The sequence below is a fragment of the Drosophila miranda genome (assembly GCF_003369915.1).
Source record: "Drosophila miranda strain MSH22 chromosome Y unlocalized genomic scaffold, D.miranda_PacBio2.1 Contig_Y5_pilon, whole genome shotgun sequence".
In the NCBI taxonomy this organism is placed as follows: domain Eukaryota; kingdom Metazoa; phylum Arthropoda; class Insecta; order Diptera; family Drosophilidae; genus Drosophila; species Drosophila miranda.
Genome location: NW_022881647.1, coordinates 1,236,924 through 1,262,690, shown reverse-complemented (window position 1 = coordinate 1,262,690; position 25,767 = coordinate 1,236,924). Strand labels below are relative to the sequence as shown.

At 51.0% G+C, this 25,767-nt stretch overlaps 4 protein-coding genes and 2 pseudogenes across 4 annotated transcripts; all 6 read right to left on the bottom strand.

Moving 5' to 3' along the window:
* Positions 1-9,909: 9,909 nt before the first annotated feature.
* On the bottom strand, positions 9,910-10,320 carry LOC117195100 (probable cytochrome P450 12a5, mitochondrial). Its single transcript, XM_033399754.1, has 2 exons — positions 10,215-10,320; positions 9,910-10,154 (listed from the first exon to the last, which is right to left on the bottom strand). Exons 1-2 carry the CDS (start codon positions 10,280-10,282, stop codon positions 9,923-9,925), a joined length of 300 nt encoding a protein of 99 aa, XP_033255645.1. The 5' UTR covers positions 10,283-10,320; the 3' UTR covers positions 9,910-9,922.
* LOC117195096 (probable cytochrome P450 12a4, mitochondrial) lies at positions 10,315-10,901 on the bottom strand. Its single transcript, XM_033399751.1, has 2 exons — positions 10,766-10,901; positions 10,315-10,701 (listed from the first exon to the last, which is right to left on the bottom strand). The coding sequence occupies exons 1-2, from the start codon at positions 10,835-10,837 to the stop codon at positions 10,315-10,317; spliced, it is 459 nt and encodes a 152-aa protein (XP_033255642.1). The 5' UTR covers positions 10,838-10,901.
* Positions 10,902-11,446: 545 nt separating this feature from the next.
* On the bottom strand, positions 11,447-13,556 carry LOC117194974 (annotated as a pseudogene).
* Positions 13,557-13,871: 315 nt separating this feature from the next.
* LOC117195095 (probable cytochrome P450 12a5, mitochondrial) lies at positions 13,872-15,263 on the bottom strand. Its single transcript, XM_033399750.1, has 4 exons — positions 14,983-15,263; positions 14,475-14,922; positions 13,988-14,418; positions 13,872-13,893 (listed from the first exon to the last, which is right to left on the bottom strand). The coding sequence occupies exons 1-4, from the start codon at positions 15,261-15,263 to the stop codon at positions 13,872-13,874; spliced, it is 1,182 nt and encodes a 393-aa protein (XP_033255641.1).
* Positions 15,264-16,215: 952 nt separating this feature from the next.
* LOC117194973 lies at positions 16,216-18,326 on the bottom strand (annotated as a pseudogene).
* A 315-nt stretch (positions 18,327-18,641) lies between these two features.
* LOC117195094 (probable cytochrome P450 12a5, mitochondrial) lies at positions 18,642-19,448 on the bottom strand. Its single transcript, XM_033399749.1, has 3 exons — positions 19,245-19,448; positions 18,758-19,188; positions 18,642-18,663 (listed from the first exon to the last, which is right to left on the bottom strand). Exons 1-3 carry the CDS (start codon positions 19,446-19,448, stop codon positions 18,642-18,644), a joined length of 657 nt encoding a protein of 218 aa, XP_033255640.1.
* Positions 19,449-25,767: the final 6,319 nt, after the last annotated feature.

The following is a 25,767-nucleotide window of genomic DNA, read 5'->3' as shown; positions in this document are numbered from 1 at the left end:
GTAATAGAATAGGTTTCCAGATTGTTGTCTGGTTAGGAAGTAAATTTAGAATTTAGTTATGAAAACACCGGCTGTTTATTCAAAACAAAAGGAAAAAATGCGGAGCGCAAAACAAAAACACGTCTGATCACTACGAAAGATACGATCGCTCTTTAATTGGCGAGAAGAGCACAGGAACTAAAGCTTGTCGGAGATAGTAGTGGGTGGGGTGAAGGAAGGGCTAGGGCGTGGTGGATTGGCGAGGAGCACTTTTCCGCGTTTGGAATGGTCATGTACAGCGGCGAATGGTGTGGGGGGGGGGGGGGGGGGGGGGGGGGGGGGGGGGGCGACACAAAATGGCTGCTGCCTGGCTTGGCTTGGCGTCGTCTGGCCTTCACTGTCTTTATTTTTTGGCACCAGAGCACAAATGACACGGCAAACGATATACGACAAACAGTCAAAACGACAAACGACACGGGCAACGATGATGGCAACGAACAAACAAACTTGCAATCTCACTTTATTTTAATGGCGGCGGCGATGGTTCAATTAATATGCGTCCGACGATCGCAACCTCTCGAGCGGGTGGACGAGATGAGAGTGGCGGACGAGGTTCATGCCAACTCTCACACTCTCCTCCACACTCGAGAGACCCGATCGCCGATCGTCATTTACCGGTGCTCTCACCCCCGGTCCCACTTTCACTCACCCCAATTTTGAGTGAGATGAAAGTAGTCCGAGGGCAGCAGCACCGATAAGTAAGCAATGGAGAATTGGAATGGCCGTTTGTTTTAGTGGCTGTCCGTTTCGTGTTGTTGCTGGTAAGTGGCTAGTGTCTAATGTTTGTGCTGTGTGTAGTGGCTGCTCTGTTGTTGGGGGATGGGATGGGAAGGGGGAAATTGGCCTGCACTCGTATAACCGCCCGGATACTTTCAACTTCCGGATCTTTCGATCCGGGCGCGAGACGCTCCGAAGAGTCGACCGTATAGCATCATGTGGGCGGTTGAAATGGCTTTGTTGGGGCGTTTGGCAGAGTGGCGATGGTTGGCAGTGTATATTTTGTTCCTGCTCAGCCTCATTTGGTATTTGGTGGCATTTGAAGTGGGTAGGGGGTGGGGAGGAATTGGCTGGGCATAAATTGCCGAATTTGCGACCGATAACACACTAGCATTGAGAAATGCAATTTGAATTGGCTTTTTGGTGTGTTATCGGCGCGGTATTTTCCTAATTGGCGTGGTATTTTTTGGGTCATAAATGGCCTTGCCACTTGTCAGGTATTTGGGAATGGTAGATAGTTGGGAAAGAAGAAGAAGAGGGAAAGGTAAATATGCTAAAATAAATAACTAAAATTAATTAAATTACATTACAGCTAAGGACAATCTATCTACAATTACTACAAATAAGGACTACAAAACTACAGAGATATATACAAGGTAAAACAAACAATAATTACAATACATTTACACAACAATAAACATACTTAAACATCATTTATTTTTAACAGGAGAACAACTACAACGAAGCACCGGCCGGCATGGCAAACGCAATGCAGAACATTGCGCCGCATACCGGCCGGCTCCGTTGTCCCCCTGTGCAGGATTAGTGGTACCACCTGGGGTCTTTAGTGGCGATGGCTGGACTTGGAGATGGCGTGCATCGTGGGCATTGATGGTGTTGTTGGCGAGCGGCTCTGGTCCGGTCGCCCACGTTGCATCTGTCGTTTGTTGGTGTTGGCTGCTGCACTCGAGTGGCACTGGTCCGGCCACCCAACTGCATTGTCGTTGTGTGTTGGAGTTGGCGTCGATGCGTGATGGCAATGGTCCGAGTTATTGACCGCATCCAAGTGGCGAACTGGTCCGGCCACCAGGATACGTTGTCGATTGTGTTTTTGTTGGCCGCATCCGAGTGGCTGCTGGTCCGGCCACCAGGATGCGTTGTCAGGTGTATTGGCCTGGCCTCCTCGGCCACGTTCGTCGTCGGTTTTAATTGCGATTTCTGAGTGGCTGCTGGTCCGGCCACCCAGATTAGGAGGTGTTCGTTTTGGCGTGTGATTAAATTTGTGTTTATTTGCAGGTGCTGTCGGCGTTTGGATGTTGTTGCTGGCGACCCTTGTCTGATTTGTGTTGGCGTGAGAGGCGTTTGCAGGTGAGTATTTGTGTTTGTTGGCAGCCTCTCTCCTGTTTCTCCTTCTATTGCAGGATTTGCTGGCGTCCGGCGGCTCAACACCAGGCCATCCCGCCCTCACATAATTGGCATGAGAGACGGGTGTGACCCAGTGGAGCGGCAACAGACGCCAGCACCTGCGTCGTCGTTGGAAATGGCAGCTGTTGGTTCGGAGTGGCGTGACGTCATTGTGATGGTCGGTGGCAGCGTCATCAGAAAGGGGCCTCATATTCCTCCCATTTGGCAGGAAATTGTCAATGTTGGTGGCGAGGCAGCTTCTTGATTGGCAGCTCTGTCTGGTGATTGGCAGGTCAGTGTGGATTTTGTGTGTTTTTGGCCGTTTTTCGCGTTGTCGTGTATTGACTGTTTTTATTGTGTTTTAGTGGCTGGCCCATTATGCCTCAAGAGAGTTGCAGGAGTGGCGAGGCAGCTGCTGGAGGGGCAGCTCTGTCGGTTTAATAGCAGGTGAGTATGTTTGTTGGTCATTTGCAGATTTTTGTTAATTATGTTTAATTTTTGTCTATTTTCAGGTTTTATTGGCATTAAACTCCTGCAATTTGGCGCAATCAGTAGACGCCGTATAATCCGGCGTATAATCCGCCGGCTCACTGTCCGATGTGGCTACTGCTGCTGCTGTATTGGCTGCTGGTTGTGGTGGCGGCGGGTGTGTAGGTGGTGTTGTCTGTAGTGGCGGCATGGCTGCCAAGCCCCCGCCTCTAGCCTCTGTCAGGTTTGCGATCAGCGTGGCCATTGCTGCCAACCTTTCCTCCAGCATTTTGAGTTTAATGGCGTTCTCTTTTAGAAGTTTGGCACAGCTGCCATCGCACTGAGCTGCTGGCCGCTGCTGCTGCTGGTGTTGGCGTGGCGTCCGGGCATCATTCGCGATCGGTTGCATCGGCTGGACCCTCTGGTGTTGGCGCCCCCTGGTCAATGGCTGGGGATGTTGGTCTCCATACCGATGCTGCTGCCGATCCGGTTGGTGTTGGCGTTGCTGCTGCGGATTTAGGAGTGGCTGTGGATGTGGCTGCTGCTGGCTACGTTGTATTGGCTGTTGTCGCTGTTGGATTGGCTGTGGCTGCTGATTGCGACGCTCCTCCTCCCTGGCGACCCTGTGGGCCACGAGCCGCTGCCTGGCTGCCTTGTAGGCGCTGCAGCCCGTGTAGGCGCTGATGTGCTGGCCCTGGCAGTTGGCGCATTTGGGAGCGACGTTCCTCGGCTTGCTGCACTCCGTCGTCAGGTGCCCACCGCGCATTTCATGCAAACTGCAGCGCGTCTACAATATGCGCGGGTGTGGCCAAACATCTGACATCGATGGCACTGGGCGGGGTCACGGGAGAGTCCAAGTCTCTCAACCGTGACGGGCCTCCCACCCAGGCGTCGCAGCTTCAATACCTCGTATTGGCACCGGTCCGGTTTGGGGGCGATCTCAGCCTCGAAGAGGTTGAATTGGCGGCTGCGATCAAATCGATCGGTGATCACCCTCACAAACCGAACCGTGAACCCTCGTTCAGCATACTGCTGCGAATCCAATCCGGCGGCGTGGAGTGGGAGAGTCCTCGATGAGGATCCGCAACCCACGATCCTGGCTGGGCTGATGCCCGAATTCGCCGTGCCGGATGTCATCGACGGTGGTAGTGGCAGGGGTGTTTGTGATGGTGATGGCGGTGGTGGTGTTGGTGTTTGTATTGGCAGGTGTATTTGTATTTGTATTTGTATTGGCGTCATTATTATCTCTATTGTTAATTGTGGTATTGTCTGTGTGAATGGCTGGTGATTGTCTAAGTATTGGCTGTTGCCGATGTTGGTGATGGCTGTGGGTCTGCCTGTTGGCATTTATAGTTGTGGCAGGGGCAGGGCAGGGGCATTTGTTGGCTGTGTTAATTGCGGCATAGTGTCAGGATCGGCAACTGTGTTGGTGTTGGCTGCATGTGCCGTCCGTTTCTGCTGCTTCTGCTGTTGCTCCCTCAGCTCGTGCTGCCTCAACTGCTCCTGGACAATAGCCTCTAGCTCCTCCATTGTCTGCCTTTTTTTCTTCGGCTTCCTAATTGGCGGCCGCTGCTGCCGCTGCTGGTGATGGCGGCCCCGTCGTCTAGCCTACTTCCTCTCACCCTCATTTGTTGGCTGTGTTAATTGCGGCATAGTGTCAGGATCGGCAAACTGTGTTGGTGTTGGCTGCATGTGCCGTCCGTTTCTGCTGCTTCTGCTGTTGCTCCCTCAGCTCGTGCTGCCTCAACTGAGGCGCGGCGTTGTTTTGGTGTTGGTGGGATTGGTGGCATTTGTGCAGGCTCAGCATTGGCCCGGATCGACCCGCTGCTCGAGCTCGAACCAGGTTCGACTCGCAACAGGTTCGATCCGGTCGTGTGTGTGTTTGTGGCGGCCCGTTGGCCGTTTTGGCGCTCCACTCTTGCGCTTCGGCTTGCCGGCTGTCCTCCGACTTCTCCCTCTCCCGTTACTCCTGAACAGTTTTGTGCGTCCAAGAGCGTGAGAGGCGGGAAAAGTGGCAGTGAGAGCGGCGTCTTTTCGGACTTTCCCTTTGTGGTTGGCGCGGTTTTTTGTGATGGTGCTCGAGGGGGAGTGGGTGTGGCCGTGGATATATCGGCCATGGCAATGGCTGGGTACTCACTCGCTGGGTCGCTGTGGCGTCGGCGCTCTGCATTGGCTGGGGCGTTGGTTTTGGCGCCTGCGCCGAGGGCTCTGCTGCTGCTGCTGCTATTGGCGGTGTTTGTGTTGGTGTTGTTGGCTGCTGCTAGGGCGCCTCTGCGGGCCGCTCTGCCGCCGTCGCTGTGGCGTCTGTTCGACCCTCGTTGGCCATTCCTCTGGTCATGGCTGGCTGTTGGCTTGTGTGTTGGCGATCTGCTGCCTGGTTGTTGTTTTTAATTGAAAAGTCTCTTGTGTGTGTGTGTTTGTGTTTAATGTATTTATTGGCACTTTTATTCTCTGTTTTTCTCGTCTATCACAGTTATCTCTTTTAGTTTGTGATGTATGTGATGTTTGTAATGGCTTGTTAGTGGTGTTGATTTTTAATTGGCGATAAGAGCTCTTTTCTCTTTTAGTTGAGATGTTTGTGATGTTTGTAATGGCTTGTTAGTGGTATTGTTGGTTTTTGTTTAATTGGCGAGAAGAGCACAGGAACTAAAGCTTGTCGGAGATAGTAGTGGGTGGGGTGAAGGAAGGGCTGGGGCGTGGTGGATTGGCGAGGAGCACTTTTCCGCGTTTGGAATGGTCATGTACAGCGGCGAATGGTGTGGGGGGGGGGGCGACACAAAATGGCTGCTGCCTGCTTGGCTTGGCGTCGTCTGGCCTTCACTGTCTTTATTTTTTGGCACCAGAGCACAAATGACACGGCAAACGATATACGACAAACAGTCAAACGACAAACGACACGGGCAACGATGATGGCAACGAACAAACAAACTTGCAATCTCACTTTATTTTAATGGCGGCGGCGATGGTTCAATTAATATGCGTCCGACGATCGCAACCTCTCGAGCGGGTGGACGAGATGAGAGTGGCGGACGAGGTTCATGCCAACTCTCACACTCTCCTCCACACTCGAGAGACCCGATCGCCGATCGTCATTTACCGGTGCTCTCACCCCGGTCCACTTTCACTCACCCAATTTTGAGTGAGATGAAAGTAGTCCGAGGGCAGCAGCACGATAAGTAAGCAATGGAGAATTGGAATGGCCGTTTGTTTTAGTGGCTGTCCGTTTCGTGTTGTTGCTGGTAAGTGGCTAGTGTCTAATGTTTGTGCTGTGTGTAGTGCTGCTCTGTTGTTGGGGATGGGATGGAAGGGGGAAATTGGCCTGCGCTCGTATAACCGCCCGGATACTTTCAACTTCCCGATCTTTCGATCCGGGCGCGAGACGCTCCGAAGAGTCGACCGCATAGCATCATGTGGGCGGTTGAAATGGCTTTGTTGGGCGTTTGGCAGAGTGGCGATGGTTGGCAGTGTATATTTTGTTCCTGCTCAGCCTCATTTGGTCTTTGGTGGCATTTGAAGTGGTAGGGGTGGGAGGAATTGCTGGGCATAAATTGCCGAATTTGCGACCGATAACACACTAGCATTGAGAAATGCAATTTGAATTGGCTTTTTGGTGTGTTATCGGCGCGGTATTTCCTAATTGGCGTGGTATTTTTTGGGCCAGGTATTTGGGAATGGTAGATAGTTGGGAAAGAAGAAGAAGAGGGAAAGGTAAATATGCTAAAATAAATAACTAAAATTAATTAAATTACATTACAGCTAAGGACAATCTATCTACAATTACTACAAATAAGGACTACAAAACTACAGAGATATATACAAGGTAAAACAAACAATAATTACAATACATTTACACAACAATAAACATACTTAAACATCATTTATTTTTAACAGGAGAACAACTACAACGAAGCACCGGCCGGCATGGCAAACGCAATGCAGAACATTGCGCCGCATACCGGCCGGCTCCGTTGTCCCCCTGTGCAGGATTAGTGGCACCATCTGGGAACTTTAGTGGCGATGGCTGGACTTGGAGATGGCGTGCATCGTGGGCATTGATGGTGTTGTTGGCGAGCGGCTCTGGTCGGTCGCCCACGTTGCATCTGTCGTTTGTTGGTGTTGGCTGCTGCACTCGAGTGGCACTGGTCCGGCCACCCAACTGCATTGTCGTTGTGTGTTGGAGTTGGCGTCGATGCGTGATGGCAATGGTCCGAGTTATTGGCCGCATCCAAGTTGGCGAACTGGTCCGGCCACCAGGATACGTTGTCGATTGTGTTTTTGTTGGCCGCATCCGAGTGGCTGCTGGTCCGGCCACCAGGATGCGTTGTCAGGTGTATTGGCCTGGCCTCCTCGGCCACGTTCGTCGTCGGTTTTAATTGCGATTTCTGAGTGGCTGCTGGTCCGGCCACCCAGATTAGGAGGTGTTCGTTTTGGCGTGTGATTAAATTTGTGTTTATTTGCAGGTGCTGTCGGCGTTTGGATGTTGTTGCTGGCGACCCTTGTCTGATTTGTGTTGGCGTGAGAGGCGTTTGCAGGTGAGTATTTGTGTTTGTTGGCAGCCTCTCTCCTGTTTCTCCTTCTATTGCAGGATTTGCTGGCGTCCGGCGGCTCAACACCAGGCCATCCCGCCCTCACATAATTGGCATGAGAGACGGGTGTGACCCAGTGGAGCGGCAACAGACGCCAGCACCTGCGTCGTCGTTGGAAATGGCAGCTGTTGGTTCGGAGTGGCGTGACGTCATTGTGATGGTCGGTGGCAGCGTCATCAGAAAGGGGCCTCATATTCCTCCCATTTGGCAGGAAATTGTCAATGTTGGTGGCGAGGCAGCTTCTTGATTGGCAGCTCTGTCTGGTGATTGGCAGGTCAGTGTGGATTTTGTGTGTTTTGGCCGTTTTTCGCGTTGTCGTGTATTGACTGTTTTTATTGTGTTTTAGTGGCTGGCCCATTATGCCTCAAGAGAGTTGCAGGAGTGGCGAGGCAGCTGCTGGAGGGGCAGCTCTGTCGGTTTAATAGCAGGTGAGTATGTTTGTTGGTCATTTGCAGATTTTTGTTAATTATGTTTAATTTTTGTCTATTTTCAGGTTTTATTGGCATTAAACTTCTGCAATTTGGCGCAATCAGTAGACGCCGTATAATCCGTCGCTTTTGAAGTCGCCACTGGATTGTCCATTTAGGAACCTACGTAGGTCATCGTAAGGCTCTTCATCGGTCCATTGGCTGTCGTCGTCCATGTCCATATCGGCTCACTGTCCGATATGGCTACTGCTGCTGCTGTATTGGCTGCTGGTTGTGGTGGCGGCACCTACAGTGTTGTCTGTAGTGGCGGCATGGCTGCCAAGCCCCCGCCTCTAGCCTCTGTCAGGTTTGCGATCAGCGTGGCCATTGCTGCCAACCTTTCCTCCAGCATTTTGAGTTTAATGGCGCTCTCTTTTAGAAGTTTGGCACAGCTGCCATCGCACTGAGCTGCTGGCCGCTGCTGCTGCTGGTGTTGGCGTGGCGTCGGGGCATCATTCGCGATCGGTTGCATCGGCTGGACCCTCTGGTGTTGGCGCCCCCTGGTCAATGGCTGGGGATGTTGGTCTCCATACCGATGCTGCTGCCCGATCCGGTTGGTGTTGGCGTTGCTGCTGCGGATTTAGGAGTGGCTGTGGATGTGGCTGCTGCTGGCTACGTTGTATTGGCTGTTGTCGCTGTTGGATTGGCTGTGGCTGCTGATTGCGACGCTCCTCCTCCCTGGCGACCCTGTGGGCCACGAGCCGCTGCCTGGCTGCCTTGTAGGCGCTGCAGCCCGTGTAGGCGCTGATGTGCTGGCCCTGGCAGTTGGCGCATTTGGGAGCGACGTTCCTCGGCTTGCTGCACTCCGTCGTCAGATGTCCACCCGCGCATTTCATGCAGACAGCAGCGCGTCTACAATATGCGCGGGTGTGGCCAAACATCTGACATCGATGGCACTGGGCGGGGTCACGGGAGACTCCAAGTCTCTCAACCGTGACGGGCCTCCCACCCAGGCAACGCAGCTTTAACACATAAAATTGGCCACGGTCCGGTTTGGGGGCGATCTCAGCCTCGAAGAGGTTGTATTGGCGGCTGCGATCGAATCGATCGGTGATCACCCTCACAAACCGAACCGTAAACCCCTCGTTCAGCATACTGCTGCGAATCCAATCCGGCGGCGTGGAGTGGGAGAGTCCTCGGAAGAGGATCCTCAACCCACGATCCTGGCTGGGCTGATGCCCGAATTCGCCGTGCCGGATGTCATCGTCGGTGGTAGTGGCAGGGGTGTTTGTGATGGTGATGGCGGTGGTGGTGTTGGTGTTTGTATTGGCGGGTGTATTTGTATTTGTAATTGCGTTGGCTTCATTATTTGTATTGATATTGTCAGTATTGTCTATGTGAATGGCTGGTGATTGTCTATGTATTGGCTGTTGTCGATGTTGGTGATGGCTGTGGGTCTGGCTATTTGCATTTATAGTAGTGGCTGTGGCTGGGGCAGGGCAGGGGCAGGGGCATGTGTTGGCTGTGTAGATTGCGTCAGAGAGGAGGAGGAGCGGCAACTGTGTTGGTGTTGGCGGTTTTTGTTGTCCGTTTCTGCTGCTTTTGCTGTTGCTGCCGCAGCTCGTGTTGCCTCAGCTGCTCCTGGACAATGGCCTCCAGCTCCTCCATGGTTTGCCTCTTCTTCTTTGGCTTTTGATTGGCGGTCGCTGCTGGTGATGGTGGTGATGGCGGCCCCGTCTTCTGGCCTGCTTCCTCTCACCCTCATCCTCATCGTCACTCCCACTGTCGATGAGGGCGCGGCGTCGTTTTGGTGTTGTGGGATTGGCTGTGATTGTGGTTGTTATTGTGGTTGTGTAGTTGCTGCTGTTTGTAGTAGGATTGGTGCTGACTGGGCTATGGCTCGGATCGACCCGCTGCTCGAACTCGAACCAAGTTCGACTCGCAGCGTGTTCGATCCGTTCGTGTGTGTGTGTGTGGCTGCCCGTTTGCCGGCTCTCCTCCGTCTTCTCCCTCTCCCGTTACTCTCCAACGGTTTTGTATGTCCGAGAGCGTGAGAGGCGGGAAAAGCGGCAGCGAGAGCGGCGTCCTATCGGCCTTTCCCTTTGCGTTTGGCGGGTTTTTTTGGATTTGGCGGGGTTACGGGATTTGCAGTTTGTATTGGCGCTGCTGTTGCTGCTGATTTGATGGGGCTCGAGGGGGAGTGGCTGTGGCCGTGGATAAATCGGCCATGGCAATGGCTGGGTACTCACTCGATGGATGGCTGTGGCGTCGGCGCTCATTAGCTTCACTAGCTTGGGTGTTTTAAACGTAACGCCAGATGGAGGGCTTCATCTCCAGATCGGCTGTTAATTCAAAAAAATCGTCCAGGTACTTGAAAAGTAACACAGCCTGGTCGTTATCGCCCGACTCTTTGAGCAGTCCCAACTGCTTGTCCAGAGCCACCACAGAGACTGACTCGAGGGTCCACCGATTTATAACGTTTAAGAAATCATCTGGAGCTTTCTGGGTATCGATATCACGGAGTGCTTTAATACTGTGAAGGGGGGAGAACATACTTGAGCGTAAACAGGGATTTATTATCAGTCATACGCACCGTTGCACAAACTCCTGGTTCACTTGGGACATCTTCTTATAGTAAAGCCGCACGTTCTTCGGCTGCATTAGGACAGGATTTACAGCCGATCGAAAGTCGCTCAGGTTTTTCCTTGTGTGGGTAAAGCTCCCTCCACTCCCTGGAAGAAATCCTTTCTATGAGTCTTCCGATGATAGCGAAGAGTATCGCTGCCAGGCCGATGCGGCCACACTCCTTCGTTCCGGAACACGACCTCGAAATCCTTGGGATTGTGAGTCATCAGGTATGACGTACCTCCATCATACCTGGTAAAATATAATATGTTTCCATAGTCGTCTTGCAAAGCTTTGAACAATTTCACAATGTCCAGTTTGCTATATTTTCCTCCAGGCATAAAATTCCGAACAGTAGACAGAAAAGTTGTACTAGGAATCTGATCAAAGGGACGAGCTTGTAGCCACTCTGCATCATTTCTGGGCTCTGCTACAGCTGCTGTGGTCTGCCAACGCTACAAGAGATTTAAAAACGTATATCACTGTGATATCGGATCTATATGTATACTATATATTTACCAGCGGACTGCTGACAGAGAGGGCTGCTTTTTGCGCCTGAATTATAGATAGACCGCTGCGCACTTTCAACATTTTGCTTGTTAGGAACTTAATTCATTCACTGCCAGAGCTATACTGCTAAATCATTCCATTAGCTAGCTATTTGAAAGGCCTGCGAGAGCTTTGTTGCAAAAAGAGCTGACCGATAACAGAGCACAAACAGAACAAGAGAGAGAGAGAGTGCCAAAACACGTTCGCGGGAGCGTGCGAATGCCAAACAGAAATAATTGTAAACATTTGCCATATTTTTTTAATATAGACTGCTATTTGATCGACTATGTTATACCTTCTACGGAATATTTAGGAATATAGTATTATGATTGATCTGACTCTCAATGAAATGAAACAAATAAATCGCCATAATTATGGCATCAGATTTTTTGGCCAAATTTAATTTATTGGGCATGGAATGGTCGGTAGACTGCCGAAAGTTTTGGGCCTGATAATAATATAAACAAGCTAATCTTTAGCGCTTTTTTATATCTTGTTATTTTTTTTTTGGTTCGGTTGTCCTTCTTGAAGGTAATTTAATTTTTATTGGGCCAACATCGAAAATAAATGAAACAGAGATAAACAGATAAAGGTACAAAAAATGAAATCAAACATAAAACGCAAATAAAAATTCCAATAATCTCATCGTGGATTCGGCCACATGCGACTTTCACGTGGCGATGGGAGCTTCAATTGATTGCCAAATCGAGGCCTCTCCTCCTGATTGACCGCCTGCTTTGACGGTGTGTTGGCGGCCGACGCCACCGAATTGTGGTTTACGAGGACATGGCGAATTCGTGGCACAGCCACGCGATTGCGCTGATGCTGAGCCCCGCCGACGGGCAGCACTGAGGAGCGACTCGTGGGCACCAATTCTTCATAGGAGATCCCGGCTTCGCGGTCATTTTCAGTGGTCTCATCGGTCATATACTCGGAATCGCTGGGCGATCTTGTATCCGGCACCGCTGATTTTGTGCGTGGCTTCTTGTTCGAGCGTGTGCCAATGCTGCGTCTGCCCAATCCCCGCTGCGACGCAATGTGTTGTCCAGGACGCGGACCCGCTTTAGTGGCGACTTGGACGCCTTCAGCTGGCTGTTGGCCAGCCGCTGTGCGGTAGACGGCGACGGCGTATCGAATTCAGAGAGCTCATGAGGCTGCGCTTGGCGTTGGGAGTCCGATACCCCGAAGAGCTGGCGGCTGCTGATGGATTCAGTCGCTTGTGCAGATTCCCAGTGCTCTTGGTCATATTGGGAGTGATCAGCTGGATTGTTGGGGTCTTGCGCAACGACATTGTCGAGGTCGACATTGAGGACATGTTCTTCAAAGTTCGGGGCGTGCGAGGGGCCGTTGAACCGGCAGTCGGCGGTGGCATCATCAATTTGCTGCTGCTGCCCGTCCTCGTGGTGGGCGGGGCCTTCTTGCGGGCCGAGCTCTGCTTGGCCTGCCGATAGTTCTCCCATTCGCCAGCCATCAGCTCCAGTATGTTCTCGCCATAAACCAGAAACGGGCCATGCGATTGCACCTCATAGGCGTGCACCAGTTCAGTGATCTGCTGCTCAATCTTGGGCAGCTTCGAGGTGATGGCCTTGCGTTCCTTTTCCTCTTTAAGGAACTGGCCGCCACGATTGTTGAAACGATTCGGCTCGTTGGCCTTTGCCTCTAGAGCCTGCATGCGGGACCAAAGTTCTGCACGGCTCTCGTACAGATCGAAAATCTCCTTGTTGCACGTGTAGAAGCTCTTCAGATCATCCAGCTCCAGCTCGTGCAGCTCCAACAGGTCTTCGTTGTAATACTTATTGTAGTAGTTGGAGAAACGCTTGCGCTCCTGCTGGCTCTTGAGCGTTAGATCCCACCACTTGCTTATCTCGACGCGCAGCTGCTCGATGAACGTCTTGAGGTTCTGGCTGCGCAGTGCCTGGCAGCGCTGCAGCTCCGAATGGAGGATGTCATAGGTGCGCTGCGTATTCTCGGTGCACTCGCGCACTCGTCGCATGGCGCTCTCGTCCGTCTCCTGGAGGCGATCCCACAGCACGTAGATCTTCTCGCGCATGTCATGGATTTTGGAGCGCAGCTCCTGGATCTGCTCGGCATAACTGTTGCGCATCTGCCGCAGCCGCTCTAGTGTCTCTGGTGTTAGATTGTGGCTCAGATCGTTCAGTAGGCGATCCTCTGCATCGGTCTGGGGCATCAGCTCGAGCATCTTCATGTCATGCTTGATGGCCTTGCGCAGCTGGTCCAGCTCCGTCTGGCGCACTGCGCGCTGAGAGCGCAGGTTGTCGAGATGGTCGCGAAAGCCGTCCATCTCATCGGGCAGGGGCAGCGGGTCCGCCAGTAGAGGGAGCGGCAGTGCGCCCAGCTCTTCGCAGAGCTGCTCCTGCTGGAGCAGCAGCTCCCCGATCTCCGCCCGACGTTTCGAGAGCTCCTCGCGCAGATGCTCAATGCTTTTGTCCAGCTTCAGCTGCCATATGATCAGTGGCACATCGTCGGGCCTCTGACCAATGTCCACCGTCTCATGGAGGAGTCGGGTGAGGTCGCTGGCCTCGGCTCGGAGTGCGGCTATGTCATCCAGGATGGCCGCCTGCTTCTCCCGCGACTCGGTCAGCAGATCCGTATAGAAATTATCCGCGTGCGCCTTGAGTTTGTGCAGAAAGTCCTCGCATGTCTTCGGCTCGAACATGAGGGACCACATTGAATGGAGCTGCTCCACATGCTCGCCAGTCATCTCAAGGATCTCTCCCTTGATGGAGGTTGGGTCAACCATAGCCAATAGGAATGGGTCTTGTATTCGCGAATGGAAGGAATTTATGTGATGTGTGCAGGATTTCGATTGCACAATGTGTTGCTCAAGGAAAATGCCTCCGCACAGATAAGTGACGCCTCTCGTGTTGGCACAAATTGCACAATGAAAATTTTGTGTGCTTGATTTGCCTCATGCCTCAAAGCACAAAACAAGTTGATTCTGATTGACGTGCGGCCAAAAAAACACCTACTTTATATTGCAAATAAGTTCCTTCAAGGTTTTCCAGTTGTAAAGATAATTTAGGATGAGAAATGTGTTTACTGTTGGGCAAATTGATCAGGGAGGAGCGGAAAGCGTTCTCCGTGGGATGATTGAACTCGATGCTAAAGTTCCGAATGAGTCGAGCGATGCCCAGCTCGAGCTCCATGTCCACGATGCGCTTTCCAACGCACATCCGGGGTCCAAATCCGAAGGGCAAGAACACAAACGGATTCTTCAGCTTCAAGTCATTTGCCGGGCATTGCCCGTTGGAGTCTGTGGCGTTACGAATCCAACGTTCTGGCAGGAACTCAGCAGCCTTGGGGAAGTGCTCCTCGCTTGATAGCAAGCTCAGGGGAACCATCGACACACAGGTACCAGCTGGCACTTGGTATCCGCTCAAAACGCTGTCCCGATTGAGAAATCGGCCATTGCCGATGACCAAAGGATAGATCCGTTGTGACTCTTTGATGCAGGCACGTAGATAGGGAACGTTCTTCATCGATGCCTCAGTGAATTCGGAGTCCTTCTCGGGTAGAACCTTCATCACCTCTTCTCGGAGTACGGCCTGCTTCTCCGGATTCTTGGCAAGGCACAGCAAGGCCGCTGTAAAGGTACTTGAGGTCTGGAAAAAAAGGATGTATGAGATAAGGGTAAGTATGAGAACAACAGACTACGTACGGTATCCACTCCGGCCATTAGCATGTCCATGGCCATAACCGTCGCCACCTTTTTGTCGATCTTGAGCAGCTTTTCCAGTACACTCTGCTCGCTCTCAGGGCGGACAACACCCTCCTTGGCCTCTTTCTCTAGACGCTCTATAGCTTCGTCTACATACGCTGAAGTTATTTCTTGAACGCCATCTAGGGACTTCATTAGCTTCATTAGCTTGGGTGTTTTAACGTAACGCCAGATGGAGGGCTTCATCTCCAGATCGGCTGTTAATTCAAAAAAATCGTCCAGGTACTTGAAAAGTAACACAGCCTGGTCGTTATCGCCCGACTCTTTGAGCAGTCCCAACTGCTTGTCCAGAGCCACCACAGAGACTGACTCGAGGGTCCACCGATTTATAACGTTTAAGAAATCATCTGGAGCTTCCTGGGTATCGATATCACGGAGTGCTTTAATACTGTGAAGGGGGGAGAACATACTTGAGCGTAAACAGGGATTTATTATCAGTCATACGCACCGTTGCACAAACTCCTGGTTCACTTGGGACATCTTCTTATAGTAAAGCCGCACGTTCTTCGGCTGCATTAGGACAGGATTTACAGCCGATCGAAAGTCGCTCCAGGTTTTTCCTTGTGTGGGTAAAGCTCCCTCCACTCCCTGGAAGAAATCCTTTCTATGAGTCTTCCGATGATAGCGAAGAGTATCGCTGCCAGGCCGATGCGGCCACACTCCTTCGTTCCGGAACACGACCTCGAAGTCCTTGGGATTGTGAGTCATCAGGTATGACGTACCTCCCATCATACCTGGTAAATATAATATGTTTCCATAGTCGTCTTGCAAAGCTTTGAACAATTTCACAATGTCCAGTTTGCTATATTTTCCTCCAGGCATAAAATTCCGAACAGTAGACAGAAAAGTTGTACTAGGAATCTGATCAAAGGGACGAGCTTGTAGCCACTCTGCATCATTTCTGGGCTCTGCTACAGCTGCTGTGGTCTGCCAACGCTACAAGAGATTTAAAAACGTATATCACTGTGATATCGGATCTATATGTATACTATATATTTACCAGCGGACTGCTGACAGAGAGGGCTGCTTTTTGCGCCTGAATTATAGATAGACCGCTGCGCACTTTCAACATTTTGCTTGTTAGGAACTTAATTCATTCACTGCCAGAGCTATACTGCTAAATCATTCCATTAGCTAGCTATTTGAAAGGCCTGCGAGAGCTTTGTTGCAAAAAGAGCTGACCGATAACAGAGCACAAACAGAACAAGAGAGAGAGAGAGTGCCAAAACACGTTCGCGGGAGCGTGCGAATGCCAAACAGAAATAATTGTAAACATTTGCCATATTTTTTTAATATAGACTGCTATTTGATCGACTATGTTATACCTTCTACGGAATATTTAGGAATATAGTATTATGATTGATCTGACTCTCAATGAAATGAAACAAATAAATCGCCATAATTATGGCATCAGATTTTTTGGCCAAATTTAATTTATTGGGCATGGAATGGTCGGTAGACTGCCGAAAGTTTTGGGCCTGATAATAATATAAACAAGCTAATCTTTAGCGCTTTTTTATATCTTGTTATTTTTTTTTTGGTTCGGTTGTCCTTCTTGAAGGTAATTTAATTTTTATTGGGCCAACATCGAAAATAAATGAAACAGAGATAAACAGATAAAGGTACAAAAAATGAAATCAAACATAAAACGCAAATAAAAATTCCAATAATCTCATCGTGGATTCGGCCACATGCGACTTTCACGTGGCGATGGGAGCTTCAATTGATTGCCAAATCGAGGCCTCTCCTCCTGATTGACCGCCTGCTTTGACGGTGTGTTGGCGGCCGACGCCACCGAATTGTGGTTTACGAGGACATGGCGAATTCGTGGCACAGCCACGCGATTGCGCTGATGCTGAGCCCCGCCGACGGGCAGCACTGAGGAGCGACTCGTGGGCACCAATTCTTCATAGGAGATCCCGGCTTCGCGGTCATTTTCAGTGGTCTCATCGGTCATATACTCGGAATCGCTGGGCGATCTTGTATCCGGCACCGCTGATTTTGTGCGTGGCTTCTTGTTCGAGCGTGTGCCAATGCTGCGTCTGCCCAATCCCCGCTGCGACGCAATGTGTTGTCCAGGACGCGGACCCGCTTTAGTGGCGACTTGGACGCCTTCAGCTGGCTGTTGGCCAGCCGCTGTGCGGTAGACGGCGACGGGCGTATCGAATTCAGAGAGCTCATGAGGCTGCGCTTGGCGTTGGGAGTCCGATACCCCGAAGAGCTGGCGGCTGCTGATGGATTCAGTCGCTTGTGCAGATTCCCAGTGCTCTTGGTCATATTGGGAGTGATCAGCTGGATTGTTGGGGTCTTGCGCAACGACATTGTCGAGGTCGACATTGAGGACATGTTCTTCAAAGTTCGGGGCGTGCGAGGGGCCGTTGAACCGGCAGTCGGCGGTGGCATCATCAATTTGCTGCTGCTGCCCGTCCTCGTGGTGGGCGGGGCCTTCTTGCGGGCCGAGCTCTGCTTGGCCTGCCGATAGTTCTCCCATTCGCCAGCCATCAGCTCCAGTATGTTCTCGCCATAAACCAGAAACGGGCCATGCGATTGCACCTCATAGGCGTGCACCAGTTCAGTGATCTGCTGCTCAATCTTGGGCAGCTTCGAGGTGATGGCCTTGCGTTCCTTTTCCTCTTTAAGGAACTGGCCGCCACGATTGTTGAAACGATTCGGCTCGTTGGCCTTTGCCTCTAGAGCCTGCATGCGGGACCAAAGTTCTGCACGGCTCTCGTACAGATCGAAAATCTCCTTGTTGCACGTGTAGAAGCTCTTCAGATCATCCAGCTCCAGCTCGTGCAGCTCCAACAGGTCTTCGTTGTAATACTTATTGTAGTAGTTGGAGAAACGCTTGCGCTCCTGCTGGCTCTTGAGCGTTAGATCCCACCACTTGCTTATCTCGACGCGCAGCTGCTCGATGAACGTCTTGAGGTTCTGGCTGCGCAGTGCCTGGCAGCGCTGCAGCTCCGAATGGAGGATGTCATAGGTGCGCTGCGTATTCTCGGTGCACTCGCGCACTCGTCGCATGGCGCTCTCGTCCGTCTCCTGGAGGCGATCCCACAGCACGTAGATCTTCTCGCGCATGTCATGGATTTTGGAGCGCAGCTCCTGGATCTGCTCGGCATAACTGTTGCGCATCTGCCGCAGCCGCTCTAGTGTCTCTGGTGTTAGATTGTGGCTCAGATCGTTCAGTAGGCGATCCTCTGCATCGGTCTGGGGCATCAGCTCGAGCATCTTCATGTCATGCTTGATGGCCTTGCGCAGCTGGTCCAGCTCCGTCTGGCGCACTGCGCGCTGAGAGCGCAGGTTGTCGAGATGGTCGCGAAAGCCGTCCATCTCATCGGGCAGGGGCAGCGGGTCCGCCAGTAGAGGGAGCGGCAGTGCGCCCAGCTCTTCGCAGAGCTGCTCCTGCTGGAGCAGCAGCTCCCCGATCTCCGCCCGACGTTTCGAGAGCTCCTCGCGCAGATGCTCAATGCTTTTGTCCAGCTTCAGCTGCCATATGATCAGTGGCACATCGTCGGGCCTCTGACCAATGTCCACCGTCTCATGGAGGAGTCGGGTGAGGTCGCTGGCCTCGGCTCGGAGTGCGGCTATGTCATCCAGGATGGCCGCCTGCTTCTCCCGCGACTCGGTCAGCAGATCCGTATAGAAATTATCCGCGTGCGCCTTGAGTTTGTGCAGAAAGTCCTCGCATGTCTTCGGCTCGAACATGAGGGACCACATTGAATGGAGCTGCTCCACATGCTCGCCAGTCATCTCAAGGATCTCTCCCTTGATGGAGGTTGGGTCAACCATAGCCAATAGGAATGGGTCTTGTATTCGCGAATGGAAGGAATTTATGTGATGTGTGCAGGATTTCGATTGCACAATGTGTTGCTCAAGGAAAATGCCTCCGCACAGATAAGTGACGCCTCTCGTGTTGGCACAAATTGCACAATGAAAATTTTGTGTGCTTGATTTGCCTCATGCCTCAAAGCACAAAACAAGTTGATTCTGATTGACGTGCGGCCAAAAAAACACCTGCTTTATATTGCAAATAAGTTCCTTCAAGGTTTTCCAGTTGTAAAGATAATTTAGGATGAGAAATGTGTTTACTGTTGGGCAAATTGATCAGGGAGGAGCGGAAAGCGTTCTCCGTGGGATGATTGAACTCGATGCTAAAGTTCCGAATGAGTCGAGCGATGCCCAGCTCGAGCTCCATGTCCACGATGCGCTTTCCAACGCACATCCGGGGTCCAAATCCGAAGGGCAAGAACACAAACGGATTCTTCAGCTTCAAGTCATTTGCCGGGCATTGCCCGTTGGAGTCTGTGGCGTTACGAATCCAACGTTCTGGCAGGAACTCAGCAGCCTTGGGGAAGTGCTCCTCGCTTGATAGCAAGCTCAGGGGAACCATCGACACACAGGTACCAGCTGGCACTTGGTATCCGCTCAAAACGCTGTCCCGATTGAGAAATCGGCCATTGCCGATGACCAAAGGATAGATCCGTTGTGACTCTTTGATGCAGGCACGTAGATAGGGAACGTTCTTCATCGATGCCTCAGTGAATTCGGAGTCCTTCTCGGGTAGAACCTTCATCACCTCTTCTCGGAGTATGGCCTGCTTCTCCGGATTCTTGGCAAGGCACAGCAAGGCCGCTGTAAAGGTACTTGAGGTCTGGAAAAAAAGTATGTATGAGATAAGGGTAAGTATGAGAACAACAGACTACGTACGGTATCCACTCCGGCCATTAGCATGTCCATGGCCATAACCGTCGCCACCTTTTTGTCGATCTTGAGCAGCTTTTCCAGTACACTCTGCTCGCTCTCAGGGCGGACAACACCCTCCTTGGCCTCTTTCTCTAGACGCTCTATAGCTTCGTCTACATACGCTGAAGTTATTTCTTGAACGCCATCTAGGGACTTCATTAGCTTCATTAGCTTGGTGTTTTAACGTAACGCCAGATGGAGGGCTTCATCTCCAGATCGGCTGTTAATTCAAAAAAATCGTCCAGGTACTTGAAAAGTAACACAGCCTGGTCGTTATCGCCCGACTCTTTGAGCAGTCCCAACTGCTTGTCCAGAGCCACCACAGAGACTGACTCGAGGGTCCACCGATTTATAACGTTTAAGAAATCATCTGGAGCTTCCTGGGTATCGATATCACGGAGTGCTTTAATACTGTGAAGGGGGGAGAACATACTTGAGCGTAAACAGGGATTTATTATCAGTCATACGCACCGTTGCACAAACTCCTGGTTCACTTGGGACATCTTCTTATAGTAAAGCCGCACGTTCTTCGGCTGCATTAGGACAGGATTTACAGCCGATCGAAAGTCGCTCCAGGTTTTTCCTTGTGTGGGTAAAGCTCCCTCCACTCCCTGGAAGAAATCCTCTTTATGAGTCTTCCGATGATAGCGAAGAGTATCGCTGCCAGGCCGATGCGGCCACACTCCTTCGTTCCGGAACACGACCTCGAAGTCCTTGGGATTGTGAGTCATCAGGTATGACGTACCTCCCATCATACCTGGTAAATATAATATGTTTCCATAGTCGTCTTGCAAAGCTTTGAACAATTTCACAATGTCCAGTTTGCTATATTTTCCTCCAGGCATAAAATTCCGAACAGTAGACAGAAAAGTTGTACTAGGAATCTGATCAAAGGGACGAGCTTGTAGCCACTCTGCATCATTTCTGGGCTCTGCTACAGCTGCTGTGGTCTGCCAACGCTACAAGAGATTTAAAAACGTATATCACTGTGATATCGGATCTATATGTATACTATATATTTACCAGCGGACTGCTGACAGAGAGGGCTGCTTTTTGCGCCTGAATTATAGATAGACCGCTGCGCACTTTCAACATTTTGCTTGTTAGGAACTTAATTCATTCACTGCCAGAGCTATACTGCTAAATCATTCCATTAGCTAGCTATTTGAAAGGCCTGCGAGAGCTTTGTTGCAAAAAGAGCTGACCGATAACAGAGCACAAACAGAACAAGAGAGAGAGAGAGTGCCAAAACACGTTCGCGGGAGCGTGCGAATGCCAAACAGAAATAATTGTAAACATTTGCCATATTTTTTTAATATAGACTGCTATTTGATCGACTATGTTATACCTTCTACGGAATATTTAGGAATATAGTATTATGATTGATCTGACTCTCAATGAAATGAAACAAATAAATCGCCATAATTATGGCATCAGATTTTTTGGCCAAATTTAATTTATTGGGCATGGAATGGTCGGTAGACTGCCGAAAGTTTTGGGCCTGATAATAATATAAACAAGCTAATCTTTAGCGCTTTTTTATATCTTGTTATTTTTTTTTTGGTTCGGTTGTCCTTCTTGAAGGTAATTTAATTTTTATTGGGCCAACATCGAAAATAAATGAAAAATGATAAAGGTACAAAAAATGAGATCAAACATAAAACGCAAATAAAAATTCCAATAATCTCATCGTGGATTCGGCCACATGCGACTTTCACGTGGCGATGGGAGCTTCAATTGATTGCCAAATCGAGGCCTCTCCTCCTGATTGACCGCCTGCTTTGACGGTGTGTTGGCGGCCGACGCCACCGAATTGTGGTTTACGAGGACATGGCGAATTCGTGGCACAGCCACGCGATTGCGCTGATGCTGAGCCCCGCCGACGGGCAGCACTGAGGAGCGACTCGTGGGCACCAATTCTTCATAGGAGATCCCGGCTTCGCGGTCATTTTCAGTGGTCTCATCGGTCATATACTCGGAATCGCTGGGCGATCCCGCTGATTTTGTGCGTGGTTCTTGTTCGAGCGTGTGCCAATGCTGCGTCTGCCCAATCCCCGCTGCGACGCAATGTGTTGTCCAGGACGCGGACCCGCTTTAGTGGCGACTTGGACGCCTTCAGCTGGCTGTTGGCCAGCCGCTGTGCGGTAGACGGCGACTGGCGTATCGAATTCAGAGAGCTCATGAGGCTGCGCTTGGCGTTGGGAGTCCGATACCCCGAAGAGCTGGCGGCTGCTGATGGATTCAGTCGCTTGTGCAGATTCCCAGTGCTCTTGGTCATATTGGGAGTGATCAGCTGGATTGTTGGGGTCTTGCGCAACGACATTGTCGAGGTCGACATTGAGGACATGTTCTTCAAAGTTCGGGGCGTGCGAGGGGCCGTTGAACCGGCAGTCGGCGGTGGCATCATCAATTTGCTGCTGCTGCCCGTCCTCGTGGTGGCGGGGCCTTCTTGCGGGCCGAGCTCTGCTTGGCCTGCCGATAGTTCTCCCATTCGCCAGCCATCAGCTCCAGTATGTTCTCGCCATAAACCAGAAACGGGCCATGCGATTGCACCTCATAGGCGTGCACCAGTTCAGTGATCTGCTGCTCAATCTTGGGCAGCTTCGAGGTGATGGCCTTGCGTTCCTTTTCCTCTTTAAGGACTGGCGCACGATTGTTGAAACGATTCGGCTCGTTGGCCTTTGCCTCTAGAGCCTGCATGCGGGACCAAAGTTCTGCACGGCTCTCGTACAGATCGAAAATCTCCTTGTTGCACGTGTAGAAGCTCTTCAGATCATCAGCTCCAGCTCGTGCAGCTCAACAGGTCTTCGTTGTAATACTTATTGTAGTAGTTGGAGAAACGCTTGCGCTCCTGCTGGCTCTTGAGCGTTAGATCCACCACTTGCTTATCTCGAATGCGCAGCTGCTCGATGAACGTCTTGAGGTTCTGGCTGCGCAGTGCCTGGCAGCGCTGCAGCTCCGAATGGAGGATGTCATAGGTGCGCTGCGTATTCTCGGTGCACTCGCGCACTCGTCGCATGGCGCTCTCGTCCGTCTCCTGGAGGCGATCCCACAGCACGTAGATCTTCTCGCGCATGTCATGGATTTTTGGAGCGCAGCTCCTGGATCTGCTCGGCATAACTGTTGCGCATCTTCCGCAGCCGCTCTAGTGTCTCTGGTGTTAGATTGTGGCTCAGATCGTTCAGTAGGCGATCCTCTGCATCGGTCTGGGGCAATCACTCGAGCATCTTCATGTCATGCTTGATGGCCTTGCGCAGCTGGTCCAGCTCCGTCTGGCGCACTGCGCGCTGAGAGCGCAGGTTGTCGAGATGGTCGCGAAAGCCGTCCATCTCATCGGGCAGGGGCAGCGGGTCCGCCAGTAGAGGGAGCGGCAGTGCGCCCAGCTCTTCGCAGAACTTCTCCTGCTGGAGCAGCAGCTCCCCGATCTCCGCCCGACGTTTCGAGAGCTCCTCGCGCAGATGCTCAATGCTTTTGTCCAGCTTCAGCTGCCATATGATCAGTGGCACATCGTCGGGCCTCTGACCAATGTCCACCGTCTCATGGAGGAGTCGGGTGAGGTCGCTGGCCTCGCTCAGTGTGGCTCGCCTCGGAGTGCCGATGCCGGGCGATGCCCAGCTCCAGCTGTCCAGGATGCGCTTTCCAACGCACATCCGGGGTCCAAAATCCGGAAGGGCAAGAACACAAACGGATTCTTCAGCTTCAAGTCATTCGCTGGGCATTGCCCGGTGGAGTCTGTGGCGTTCCGAATCCAACGTTCTGGCAGGAACTCAGCAGCCTTGGGGAAGTGCTCCTCGCTGGATAGCAAGCTCAGGGGAACCATCGACACACAGGTACCAGCTGGCACTTGGTATCCGCTCAAAACGCTGTCCCGATTGAGAACTCGGGCATTCATAACAGCCAGCGGGTACATCCGATGCGACTCTTTGACGCTGGCACGCAAATAGGGAACGTTCTTCATGGGTTCCTCCGTGAAATCCGAGTCCTTGTGGGGCAGTACCTTCATCACCTCCTCTCGGAGTATGGCCTGCTTTTCGGGATTCTTGGCAAGGCAGAGTATGACCCCTGCAAATGTGCTAGAGGTCTGAAAAAATATCGAATTATATCAATCTCTGATTATTACGTGATCTGCAGAGTACGTACGGTATCAACTCCGGCCATTAGCATGTCCATGGCCATAACCGTGGCCACCTTCTTGTCGACCTTGAGCAGCTTTTCCAGTACACTCTTCTCGTTCTCAGGACGGACCACACCCTCTTTGGCTTCCTTCTCCAATCGCTCTACCGCCTCATCAATATATGCCGATATAATGTACAGAATGGTGTCGAGAATTTTCATCATTTTCATCAGTTTGGGCGTTTTGAACATGCGCCAGGCGGAGGGCTTCAGCTCCAGATCAGCAGATACTTTAAAGAAATCTTCCAAGAGGTGGAAAAGCTTTGTGGCTTCGTTCCTTTTGTTCGACTCCTTCAGCAGTCCCAGCTGCCTGTCCAATGCCACGACGGAGATTGACTCCAGGGTCCAGCGATTGATGGTGTCTATGAAGTTATCAGGAACCTCTAGAGTGCTGGCATCACGGATGGCTTTAATGCTTTAAATGGAAAACAGTTTTTAAGTATTTAAAGAAACACATTTGTGGAATGGCCTACCGCTGCACAAATTCCTGATTGACCTGGGACATTTTCTTGTAGTAAAGCCTCGCGTTCTTGGGCTGCATGAGGACTGGATTTACAGCCGATCGAAAGTCGCCCCACGCCTTTCCTTGGGTGGGTGCGACGCCCTCGACGCCCTGAAAGAAATCCTTTCTGTGCGTCTGCCGATGGTACAAAAGAGCGTCGGCGCCAGGCCGATTTGGCCATGTGCCCTAGTGCCGGAATACTACCTCGAAGTCCTTGGGATTGTGTGTACTCAGCATGGGAGGTCCTCCCATGATGCCTGGCACAACATGAATGCTGCCATAGTCTTCGCGCATGGCCATTATCAACTCCGCATGAACATTTTGGGAATCAGGGATATCAAATTGGCCCGAGGCACCTGCCTGAAGGGACGCGCTTTCTGCCACTCTGCATCGTCTCGGGTTAGAGCTGCAGCAGCTGTGGTCTGCCGGCGCTGGAAATGATCGGTATTGAGGCATTTTGCATACCAAATCATTGCCAGCTTCTATCCTCTAACCTGCTGTCCACTGAAAGAGACGGCCGCCACTTGCTTGTGAGCTACGGCAATTCCACAACGGATTTTCAACATATTTTTGCCTTTTCTATGATCTTAACTCGTCCGCAACAAAAACTCAACTGAGGCGCAGAAAAGGCGATTTGGTAAAGTTCGCATAAATATTACGCAATGAAATCATTGCAGGAATTGATTAAAGAGATTCGTATAATCATAATATAAGTAATATGGAATTACTTTTGATGTGCAGGAATTAAAGTTCAGTTTATCGATATTTTAATAGCTATTCCATCGCCATGTTTAACGCACAAATGATTGTAACTTTTAAGGGAATCAATTTTCTATAGGATTTTTTTCCATTTTTTAAACGAAGTCAAATAAAATATACCCCACCATTCCCTAGAAAATGTTTGAGTATCATGATGACTTGCAAATATGATATCTAAACAGTTGCACAGTCTCGAATCAACTTTCATAGAGATCGGTTGTGTCGCGCTTGTGCAAAGTTGTTTTCTTTATTCTGCTTTACGGAGCATTCTCTTGTGTGCTAAAAATAGCATACATCGTAAATTCGGGTGCTGCTTTGTGCGGTGTCGGCAATTGGACAAAAACAAAAAACACATTTGTGAACGTTTTTACAACTGTATTCACTGCCCTTCGGGCAAGACATTCCCCTCAGTCTGCGCACAGCCGCACAAGAGGGGCAATAAAAACTTCGCTTATCAGCTACGGTATAATGAATGCGAATAGTTCATCTGACTCTCGGCTTAGAAATAAGCGGACTGATCATGAGAGAATGCTTCTAATATCAGGCAAATTACCTTCTGAGATTCGTTCTGAGTATCGTTCAGAGGCTGAACGCTCTACATGCACAGAAACCACAACAACAGTAACATTCACTAGTGCCACCAACAACACCACCTACACCATGGCAACTGCTACAATAAGCAGTATCTGCCCTGCACTAAGCTTTGATAGCCAAGAAAACTCCATATCCACATGCCCCGACGACACTGAGGCAAAAACACTTCGCACTGCTGCCGAACGACTTCTGGATGCTCAAAAACTGAGAACGGGCAAAAGAAAAAACGATCAGACTTTGTCATCTAAATCTAAACGAGGGAGCGGCGGCCGGGACCTGGGCTTGCCCCCCACTACAAGCCAACAGGCAAACACCAACAACAGATTTTCCATTCTTGACACGAACATCCCAAGTGATAGTAATAATGAGGAAGTTCGGATGAATGTAGATGCAGACGCTGGAAATGACCAACTGGATGAACACCTTTATGAAGCAGTTAATACAGACCAGTGTCTTCAA

Bases quoted from the DNA above. Each gene is read 5' to 3' on its own strand.
- LOC117195096 (XM_033399751.1), bottom strand. From the start codon at position 10,837: ATGTTGAAAGTGCGCAGCGGTCTATCTATAATTCAGGCGCAAAAAGCA. The intron at 10,702-10,765 runs GTAAATATATAG...AATCTCTTGTAG, and splicing joins TCTCTGTCAGCAGTCCGCTG to CGTTGGCAGACCACAGCAGC.
- LOC117195095 (XM_033399750.1), bottom strand. From the start codon at position 15,263: ATGGGAGGTACGTCATACCTGATGACTCACAATCCCAAGGACTTCGAG. The intron at 14,923-14,982 runs GTGCGTATGACT...CCCCCTTCACAG, and splicing joins AACCAGGAGTTTGTGCAACG to TATTAAAGCACTCCGTGATA. The intron at 13,894-13,987 runs GTGCGTTGGAAA...CATCCCACGGAG, and splicing joins TTCGGATTTGGACCCCGGAT to AACGCTTTCCGCTCCTCCCT.
- LOC117195100 (XM_033399754.1), bottom strand. From the start codon at position 10,282: ATGCAGCCGAAGAACGTGCGGCTTTACTATAAGAAGATGTCCCAAGTG. The intron at 10,155-10,214 runs GTGCGTATGACT...CCCCCTTCACAG, and splicing joins AACCAGGAGTTTGTGCAACG to TATTAAAGCACTCCGTGATA.
- LOC117195094 (XM_033399749.1), bottom strand. From the start codon at position 19,448: ATGAAGCTAATGAAGTCCCTAGATGGCGTTCAAGAAATAACTTCAGCG. The intron at 19,189-19,244 runs GTACGTAGTCTG...CTTTTTTTCCAG, and splicing joins TAATGGCCGGAGTGGATACC to ACCTCAAGTACCTTTACAGC. The intron at 18,664-18,757 runs GTGCGTTGGAAA...CATCCCACGGAG, and splicing joins TTCGGATTTGGACCCCGGAT to AACGCTTTCCGCTCCTCCCT.